Source organism: Antennarius striatus, chromosome 4 (genome assembly GCF_040054535.1).
Source record: "Antennarius striatus isolate MH-2024 chromosome 4, ASM4005453v1, whole genome shotgun sequence".
NCBI lineage: Eukaryota > Metazoa > Chordata > Actinopteri > Lophiiformes > Antennariidae > Antennarius > Antennarius striatus.
Genome location: NC_090779.1, coordinates 5,026,065 through 5,037,016, shown reverse-complemented (window position 1 = coordinate 5,037,016; position 10,952 = coordinate 5,026,065). Strand labels below are relative to the sequence as shown.

The window sequence follows — 10,952 nt, the reverse complement described above, 5'->3', positions numbered from 1 at the left end:
CTAAGATTATAAATCGTTTCAGATACAGGACCATTAGAAAAATGCTACTGATTGCTACAGGATCTACTGTATTAAACTGTCTCATGATGCAGTAGCTGTGACATATAGAGACCGAGACCAGCAAGGTGAAACACGTCACCTGCAGGGAAAACACATTTTAAAAAACTTCCTCATTTCTTGATCTGAACACAGCGTCTGTCATTTTTTTAGGGAACTGAAACACACGCAGAGAAAAGGTCAACACTGAACTCCCACTCAGTGAAACCCCCACAGTCACTAATGTCATTCTGACATATCAGAGTCCCAAACTGGAGCTGAGGGTCTTTCCCAGCTGCTCCTGGACCCCATAAATGATGGCAGACGAGGATCACACCACCGCAGACAGCACAGCAGCAATGCTCATCTAACACTGACACGTTTGACACACGACACTGACTTCAGGATGGCTGCTCCTCGTCTCACTCCGGCTGTGTTGGTCCTCATGCTGGCTGTCATCGCTCTGACTGAAGGTAAGCGCTTGACCACCTTAGTCCTCTGACAGAATGAACTGGGAACCTTTGGTTTACACTATTTGAAGGTGGGTTTTAAATCACATCACCTCTGTAGAATCATTTTATGTCTTGCCAAACAAACCAACATAGCTAATCTGGGTTATTTTACTAAATCAAAAATGAAATTGTACTCAAAAGCTGTATCAATCAATATTTTGACTTACTAATTTTATCAAATGATAACCAGACTGGATACAATCACAGTAATGAACAATTTTTAATAATAATAATAATAACAATAATAATAAATTTTATTTAAAGGCGCCTTTCTTGACACTCAAGGACACCGTATTATACAAAGTCCATTTAAGGAATCAACAATAAATAGATAAAATCTATTTTTTTAGAAAGGAGCAACAGGTTTCAGCTGGAATAAGCTGAAACCTACAATATCTGTCATTTTACAAGCCACTGAATTAATGTAATTTAGCATTGGACGGAACTTGTTTATGTTCTTATAATATAACAAAAGTGTTTGCAGAGACATATTTAACGATCAATAGAAGGGCATTAATCATGATTGGCTATTGATAGAGCAACATATCAAGATATTTCCAAATCACATCATCCCTTCAACTAAGAGGCAAACAGCATCAGATTTAGTCTGGTGTGACAGGAAATTAAAAACAGAACTTACACAGGAACAGGCAGCTGACATCTGTGTGTGTTGTTGACTGTGTTCGCAGGTATGCGAGGTGCTGGACCAAAGAAATGCTGCACACGATTCAATGAGAGGGAGGTGAACAGAAACAGGGTGGTGGGCTACATCAAGACTAGCCAGCGGTGCACCAACCCCGCCATCCTGTAAGCACATCGTCACCATCACCATCATCATGGTGTCTACGCTGTAACTGACTGTTGTGTGTGTGCGTGTGTGTGTGTGTGTGTGTGTGTGTGTGTGTGTGTGTGTGTGTGTGTGTGTGTGTGTGTGTGTGTGTGTGTGTGTGTGTGTGTGTGTGTGTGTGTGTGTGTGTGTGTGTGTGTGTGTGTGCAGACTGAAGACAGTGACAGGTCGCTCCTTGTGTGTGAGACCTTCAGCCGTCTGGGTGAAGGAACTTATCAGCTACCTGGATGCCAGACCTGCCCCAGGAGAGACATCCAACCTGTAACCATGGCAACAACATATACAACATTCACTAAATAAGACGTGGCCATGATGTGTTTGATGCTGCAGTTTTTTTGCGAACAATATTTCAAAATAAGCCTTGTCACCACATACAGGTTTACAGCAGCGACACTAAGCTAAACTACAGGTTTCTGTCTCTATATACAAAATATGTGTGAGATGTTGTTCACTAATCATTTACATATAAAATAGTAAGATTCTTCTGCCATTTATTAGTTGAAATGTATGCATGACAAAATGTAATGTTGTCACTCCTTTAAATAGTGATATTTACACCATTTTTGTTATTTTTGTACATGCTGATTTTAAAAAAATTTCTATTATTCTATAACCCGTACGTGTTTTTGTTTCATACAACACTGACAGTCTGGTTCAGTCCACCAAGTTTAGACAAATCCTAATCTTGTAACTTACTGTTGTGTTATTTGAATTGGCTTTGAGAGACAACATGTACCCAAAACCAGCTACACCTCCCAGCTCCTTGTGATGTCATCAGTAGAGTAAGCTCAGGGTTACCTCATGATTTCCACAACGACCCACAGGGAGCTTTTTCTCTTGCTTTCATATGTTCGTTTTCTTTCATGATGTTCGTTTTCTACCCACAGGCAGGTTTTGAATTGGTTTATATGTAGCACAATCAAACAAGATTGTTATTGTTATCCCTGTGTGCCTATTTTACCTATTTGAATCGATTAAATTAAGCAAGATGTGATGTCAACATTCAACTCTGTGGTTTATCGTCTTTATATTGGGGTCTGGTTTCCACATATGGTTTATTTTTCTTTTTTAAATATAGTTTATGTTTGTTTTTTTTAATATATATTTTATTGAAGCCTATGTGCTAAATACATGGATCCATATTACTAATTGCAGATGCCTTAAAGTTAAGAACTTATTTACGTATTTAGTTTCAACATTAAATGACCAGGAGTCAATCTGTCTTTTGTCAAAACAGACTGTGTAATCTAAAGAGAAAGACAGGAAGGAAAAAATAAATATAATTTTCTTCCTCCCTATAAAGAGGATTTATTCTTGAGCAATAGAACAACCTTGACTGACTCTGTGAATTGATTTTATGGAAGCTTTTTTTTCCACCTCTGTGTAGTTACAGACTTTTCGACTTATTATTCATTGTTTTTCACCACATTTCATAATTTAAGATTATGCCTTAATTGTTACTTGTAATCACCAGTTCCAGAAAGTCTTGATTTTAAGTGTGAAAAGATCTTTTTCCAAACAATGTCAGCAAAAACTTCCCTCCATACATGGCTTCATGTTTGAAACTGACATGAAGCTAACATGCAAATGTCTTATATACTTTATAATATTTCTTATATTATTAAACTTATGATATTGTTTATATATTTTTCCCTGGTTCCATTTTAAACAACTTGCATGTTAATATATAGAATACAGTAGTAGAATCAGGAGCAGCTCAATGTCTTTTCTGAATTGGAGGTTAAAGGGGCCACATTTTAAATATTAAACACAAATGTTTAGAGCTCCATTTCCACTTCATACTACTTGTGGTTTTTCAATAGAGAAAAGGCATTTGGTACTACTATGTTTAGTATTACCTCTATTGCAGTTCAGTGGAGTGAAACATTACAGAACAGTGACTGGTCAGAGAGAAATAGTTCTGCTTCACTGTCATCAGTGCTTGGCAGGCACAGTATGACCTGCACACCTCTGTGCCTGCTGCATATCTATGCTACATATCTATGTACCAGACACCAGGTGATGTGATCGACATTCCAGCAACATTACAGCAATATCCTCATTTGAGATGTTATTTGTTGTAAAGCAATCTGTGAATGGTTTGAAATCGTACATGACAAGATGCATGCACCACAAATCCAGTAATTTGCATTGGCAATACAACATAGTACGGCTTAGCTGCAGCATATACTTGCATAAATTATGAATGATTCAAAAAATTGACCGTGTGATCTATCCAAACCTGTACTAAGATCTTCACCACAATCTGCAAAGATCATAAGGGGAGGCAAATCATTTTTGACTCTGACTGTGATACGTACATTGCTTGCATCATGAAATTATGAAAGTAATGAAAGTGATCTGTTATCTTCGAAGTAATCACTCATTTAATTTTGGAAACATAATGTTGGAAACATTAATGTCAGAAATAGTAGTCTACTAATTTATTGAATTTAGGTGCAGTCCAGAGGGGGAGAAGCACATACAGCAGCAGCAGAGAATGAAGTATAAAAACATTGTTCACACAATACCATCATCTCATGGGTATACCTCCTTATTTTCATTAATATTTGACATTTTACATTAAATATTAAATGGCTGTTTGACTGTTGTTTTATCGCCAACATAATGCTCTTTACACACACATTTATATGCTCTCATCTATATCAGGTTCTGTTAAATAATGAATCCTATTCAAACCTTTTAATGTTATTTAAATGAAACAGTAAATCGACATATGCATGTTACAAAAACAGTTGAGAAGAAGAATATTCCTACCATTGCGTAAACCTTTAGTATATAAGAACCGAAATCACGAGCTGACATCTAGGTCTTTTGCATGTGGTCCTTTAAAATAGCTAAAACTGTTTTAGTTCTTACATCAATAGCTGTGGCATGGTGCTGCTTAGAACAGCCTTTAGGCATTCCAAGTTTTATTTTCTGTCTGTTTTAGTCACATGATACACATGTGTTGTTCTCCTCTAGTTGAAGAAATAGTATGCAGAACAACACAATTATATCACAGGCCCTCTCAGGAATCATCCTGAAGTGACGTAGGCACTGGAAACTCGTTTTCAGCAGGCCTATGGTCATCTCATCTCGTCCTGCAGTGAACCCAGTTGAAGTAACCTCTATCCCCCAGATAAAAGCCATCAAAGTCACTTGTGATGTGTAGTGGATATATTAGTGTGCATTAAAGGACACAGACAAGTGGATTATCGCAAACCTTTACGCTGCTACCTATAATGGTACACATCGTTGCTGAGGTAAGACCATACATCCATGCAGTGAGGCATGTCCTCACTTGCCATCATAAAACACAAAAATGGAAAATGAATAAATTAAATGGTTATATTTATCCAGTGATGTAAATTATAAAGTTATTTTCCGTTTATCGTCAACAATTATAGGTTATTTTTACTCAAAGTCACTGAATTTTCACATTTACCGCTGAAATACTGAAATACTGTGAGCAGCAGTATGGTTTCATGCCAAAAAAGAGTACTACAGATGCAGTATTTGCTTTGAGGATGTTGATAGAGAAGTACAGAGAAGGCCAGAGGGAGCTGCATTGTGTTTTTGTAGATCTGGAGAAAGCTGATGACAGGGTGCCCAGAGAGGAACTGTGGTATTGTATGAGGAAGTCTGGAGTGGCAGAGAAGTATGTTAGAACGGTACAGGACATGTATGAAGACTGTAAGACAGTGGTGAGGTGTGCTGTAGGTGTGACAGAGGAGTTCAAGGTGGAGGTGGGACTACATCAGGGATCAGCTCTGAGCCCCTTCTTGTTGCTATGGTGATGGACAGGCTGACAGACGAGGTTAGACAGGAATCTCCATGGACTATGATGTTTGCAGATGACATTGTGATCTGTAGTGAGAGCAGGGAACAGGTGGAGGAGAAGCTAGAGAGGTGGAGGTTTATCCTGGAAAGGAGAGGAATGAAGGTTAGCCGCAGTAAGACAGAGTACATGTGTGTGAATGAGAGGAACCCAAGTGGAAGAGTGAGGTTACAGGGAGAAGAGATCAAGAAGGTGGAGGATTTTAAGTACTTAGGCTCAACAGTCCAGAGCAATGGAGAGTGTGGAAAAGAGGTGAAGAAGCGTGTCCAGGCAGGATGGAACGGGTGGAGGAAAGTGTCAGGTGTGATGTGTGATAGAAGAGTTTCAGCTAAAATGAAGGGAAAGGTGTACAAAACTGTGGTGAGACCAGAGATGTTGTTTGGTCTAGAGACAGTGTCACTGAGGAAAAGACAGGAGACAGAGCTAGAGGTAGCAGAGATGAAGATGCTGAGGTTCTCTCTGGGAGTGACCAGGAAGGATAGGATCAGGAATGAGTACATCAGAGGGACAGCACATGTTAGAGGTCTTGGAGATAAAGTCAGAGAGGCCAGACTGAGATGGTTTGGACATGTCCAGAGGAGAGAAAGTGAATATATTGGTAGAAGGATGCTGAGTTTTGAACTGCCAGGCAGGAGGTCTAGAGGAAGACCAAAGAGGAGGTTTATGGATGTAATGAGGGAAGACATGAAGGTAGTTGGTGTGAGAGAAGAGGATTCAAAGGACAGGGCTAGATGGAGGAAATTGATTCGCTGTGGCGACCCCTGAAGGGAAAAGCCGAAAGGAAAAGAAGAAGACCGCTGAAATACTGAGAAGAGACACCAACCAGCCGAGCCTCACCATGGATTTCGCAATGGCTTGACTAGCTGTGCTGGTATGCAATACAGTGAGGCCTATTAAAATGTTCAAACATATTTGCTCTCTGAACTAAATTTCTATAATTTAGCTAATTATATAATGTATAGTTTTTTTGTCAACAACTGTATGTGTGTAACGTCTTGCTTGAGTTGAGCGGTCCTGAAACCGCTGGGAAAAGGCATGAATTGAGGCATGCAGTTCTTGTGCCTCATGGTAGGGGGCGCTGGTGCATGGATTCGGCCAAGGATTCCTCTTCCTCGGCCGTAGAAGAAGTGACAGTAAACTACGATTTATAGTCAGCGTGTGAAGTGTAGCCGTTCATTTATTTTTCGCTCGCCTTGCCTTATTATAAAAAAGGAGGATTACATATCTCATCTCAAATTTTTTTAGATTATTTTGTTCACAAGGAGCTGCGCATGGACTTCATTTATAAGTAGACATAACATATAAAGAGCATAGGTAACACTGGTAACAACATAACAAGTTTTTTTAATCAAATGTGCTTGTGTGTGTAAATAATTCTGTTATGAGACTTTAAAAATAACCCCCTTACTGTTGCCTATTAAACGGTGAATAAGCAAAGTTGTAGGTTCATATGTTCGTAAACATCTTCATCTTATTATGATGAAGTCAGTGCCTCAACAGCCATGAACCTCACCGCACGCCACTGCATCCATGAATCATGAACCAACCCAAACCACTTTCCTCCACATGGCTGGTGAGGCACTGACTTCATCATAATCAGAATTACAAACATATGAGCTTACAGTGTAGCTGATTCACCATTTAATAGTGAGCGGGTTACTTTTACAGACTCATAGCAAACTGTGTTACTTGTGTGTTTCAAACTGTAACACACAAATAAGCAGATTTGATTAAAAAAATGTTGTTACTTTGTTATGTTGCTATCTACATGTTTGTTTATATGTTATGTTTACTTATAAATGAAGTCCACGTGCAGCTCCTTCTGAACAAAAGCATCAAAAAAATGAGTCTAGATATGTAATCCTCCATTTTTATAGTAAAGACAAAGCGAGTGGAAAACAAATGAATGGCTGCACTTGCTTGCTGCCTATAGACTGGAGGTTGCTGTCACTTATTCTGCGGTCGAGGAGTCCCAAAAAGAATCCCTTGGAATAACCAGCGCCCCCCAGCATGAGGCTGGAGAACTGATTGCCTCACTTAGTGCCTCATCCCAGCCGTTTTAGGATCGCTAAACTCAAGAAAGACGGTACACACATACAGTTGTTGAAAAAAAATACTGTACATTATATACATTAGCTAAACTATGGAAATTTAGTTCATAGAGCAAACGTGTCAGAACATTTTAATAGCGACATATAGAGAGATAGCATTATGGTCTCACTGTTTAGTATGCCAGAGACTCGGCTGGTTGATGCCTCACCGCAGGTCTCTTCTCAGTATTTCAGCAGTAAATGTGAAAATTCAGTGATTCTGAGTGAAAATAATCTAAAATAGGTGACTTTAAATTGAAAATAACTTTATAATACACATCACTGGATAAATATAACCATTTAATTTATTTCTTCCATTTTCTTTCTTTTTTTTTTTAAATCTTTCATGATGATCCCCTGACCGCACGTCACTGCAGGGTTCCACTAAATGTGAAATTGACCCATTGTCACAGTTGTAAAATGTTTTTGCTGTGGTTTTCACAACAGTCTTTGAAGGCATCATATTATGCCCTTGAGCATTTGAAGGCCTCATGCTCGCGATCAGGGGCTGATCACGTTCGTGTGTGACCAATAGGGAGGTCGGTCCACCTACACGTGTATAAAGCTAGCGACGCAACCCGGAAATGGTTACAAGGATATTCAAAATGAGAGTCCAAACTCAACCATGAGCGCTTGATGTTAAGGTAGTTTATTTAGCTTCCGCTGAGCTAAAGTGCAATATTGGAGTACAGTATAGTGTACCTCTGTAAATATGAACTCATCAATATTAAAACGTTACAGAATTCCAAGTGAATGTTAATTGTGATGTGCATCTCAACAGAAAGTAAATCTATATTGTATAAAATACGAAAACAAAATCAAAACACGAGCTAAAGACACGAAACATAGTTGGATATATTGCACACATTTCACATTGTAGAGTACGGTAATTGATGAAATCAATTAAATGAAAGAAAAGCCCATTTAAAACTGTTTTTCGAAATGGAAAGTGTTGATATTTAATGTAATAACTATTCCGGTCACGTCCAGTAATACAACAAAGCTGTTCTGGTCGTCTTTGACATTTCGTTTTCTGGTAAGTTTTGTATATTTTTCGTCAGAATTGCGATGTCTTATTCTGAAAATCCTAAGCGGAAGTGCCTTCGTAAGGTTCCGAGGTTTGCCGCGTGAGTAAAAACAGTTCGGGCTTTTTTTTCTTCACTCCTCGACTTACATCCAGTGGTAGTGGGCTCCCGTAGCGGCCATATGTAATTTAACCTCATTCATTCACTTCCAGACGCGCTTGGTCTGTTTTTGTTTAGTCCAGCGAAGGTTTTTAGAGCCGGAAGCTTCGTATTTGTCGCTGCTCCGTCTTTCTGTGGACGCGTATCGGTGTATGCCTCGGTGACTGTCCGTTGCAGGCTGGGTGGTGACAGCACAGCACGATGATCGAGCGACCAGAGACTGCGGTTCCCAGCATCGCTGTAAGTCACATTGTGTTGGATACGAAGTGATGTTTTGAAGTTGTTCACACTCCTTCTCTTCTCAATAAGACTGGTAATTCAACCCGACATGGGTATAGCACTCACATCCTGCCGGTGCGTTTAACCATACGGAAAGCAATGCAAAGCTCGTCTGCCATCGTTTTGGAAACGAATCACGTCTCCCAACCTCCTGCGTGGACTTACTGGGGAAATGTGGGTTGTGTTTGTAAAACTACATCATCATTTTACATAATATGTCGTGAATGCGGGCTAATTTAGCTGGCGTGAAGTGCCGTGATTTGAGCGGAGGCTGAGTTGAGGGGACCCTGAACGTTACACGGATCTGGGGTACGTGGTCTGCTCTCAATTACAGCTCGTCGCAGTTGTGAAAGACGTTCTTGTTGGGACGTGTTTTCACACCAGTGATCCGATGTGAGGACGTGAGAAACCTCGCCAGCTGATCAATACCAATTATTACATCGAGGATTAGAGCAGTGAGATTTGTTCAGACCGCAAAACTAGTAATTCCAACGAAGGTTGTAAAGTTGTTGGTGACTGTACGACTGTGTACCGCAGACACTCCCCAGTCACATCTGTGTCACCCTGCCAGACAGTCAATCACAATTAAACCGATTAATGGTTGGATGTTTGGTTTGGCTTCGTTTAGAGCTTCTCATACAAGTCCATCTGCTCTGTGTTCACATTCCTATCACATCAGCTAGAATACATGTTCTGGCTAATTTAGGCCTCCATGATGTAGGATAGTGGTCTGATAGGAGATTGGGTTCCAATTCTGTCCAGCAACGCTCCTTTTTCCTGTGGAATTTGAATGTTTCTGACGCCGTGAGGAGTCCTTGAATGCATCTCTCCTCAGTAGAAAAGCACCAGGGTGAGAAAACCCAACGCACCCCTCCAGAAATAATGAAGGGACAGTGGGTGTAATGTTCTGTGCCTAAAATGTGAATTAAAAAAAAAAAAAGAAATTCTGCAGACCCCACTTTCAGATGATTTCCTCCTCTACAGTTCTGTACTGTATTTAGTACATAGTTGATTGTGAGATTGTAATTACTGAGGCTGATGGCAGTAATAAGCAGGATTAGCATCAGCTTCTGGGTGAGGGGGGTGGACAATGCAGATGATGTCAGTGGCAACTACTGTCGCCCCTGGGTGGACGGGGGGAGGGGTGACTAGTAATGATAGAGACCGGCTGGCCTTCCTCGCTCCTCTTCCTTTTTACTTCCCTCCTTCAAGTCCCTACTTTTCTGTCTGTCTGTCAAAATGTGTTGATTTTGTCACACGGCCCAGTGTGTGGAAGATTTTCAAATATTGATGGAAATTGATGATTTAAACATTCCTGTTTGTTTCATGAAACCGTGTTGTGTGCAACACTTATTGTCCTTGACACATTGGTTGTTCATCCGCGTGTGTGTGTGTGTGTGTGTGTGTGTGTGTGTGTGTGTGTGTGTGTGTGCTGATGCTTTCATACTAATGCCCACACAGGGCATTCTAAAGTCTAAATATCTGCAGTTGAGACATTTTTTCAAATCTATTACTTTTTAGCTTTATTGCTAGAACATATTGATTAACTATTTACAATAATCAAGCCAATGAAGAACCTGATGTGAGCCTTCCTGCGGAAACTCACTTCAGATTTTGGGATTCAACTGAAGAATGGTGTGGGTCTTCTTCTGAAACTTCTTTTGAGATCATTTTCTTTTTGGAACATTCAGCGACATCCGACCTTCATCTTCCTCACGGATGGACACATGTTTTCCTTCAGGATTTCCCTGATACTTGGTTTAATCCATGTTTTCCAGACAAACGAAACAGCTCCAGAGCATCATTGACACCGACATATTTCACCCTTGGTTGGGTGACCTTCTTATCACTTTCATTCTTTCTCCAGACAGAACGATGATCCATCAGTCCTAGAAGTTAAGTTTGATTGTTTCCCACACAAACATCCCAAATCATCTGTGTCATCTCTAGATGGTTTTAAGCTGCTAGGGCTAATTTTTCTTGTGTTTTTGGATCAGGTCAAACGTGTAAGTGTTCAGACACAGAGGACTGATGTAGATTTAGACCTTAAAATAAAAAGCGGTTGGCTTCTTCTGTTAAAATAATTCTGAAGGTTTAAAGTCTGAACAACATCTGATTTGCGCATGTGTGTTGTAAGGAGGGATGTTTGGACTAAAGTTTGAC

General features: G+C 39.9%; 2 protein-coding genes across 3 annotated transcripts in view; both read left to right on the top strand.

Annotated features, from left to right (window-relative positions):
• Positions 1-255: 255 nt before the first annotated feature.
• LOC137594072 (monocyte chemotactic protein 1B-like) lies at positions 256-1,686 on the top strand. The gene is made up of 3 exons (XM_068313306.1): positions 256-509; positions 1,238-1,355; positions 1,546-1,686. Exons 1-3 carry the CDS (start codon positions 443-445, stop codon positions 1,658-1,660), a joined length of 300 nt encoding a protein of 99 aa, XP_068169407.1. The 5' UTR covers positions 256-442; the 3' UTR covers positions 1,661-1,686.
• Positions 1,687-8,455: 6,769 nt separating this feature from the next.
• The window catches only part of septin15 (septin 15), a 37,915-nt gene continuing 35,418 nt past the window's right edge, over positions 8,456-10,952 (top strand). For both annotated transcript variants that reach the window (XM_068312313.1, XM_068312312.1), the window contains exon 1: positions 8,456-8,750. In XM_068312313.1, the coding sequence (XP_068168414.1) occupies positions 8,712-8,750 (39 nt within the window). In that variant the 5' untranslated portion in view covers positions 8,456-8,711. The remainder of the gene's footprint in view (positions 8,751-10,952) is intronic.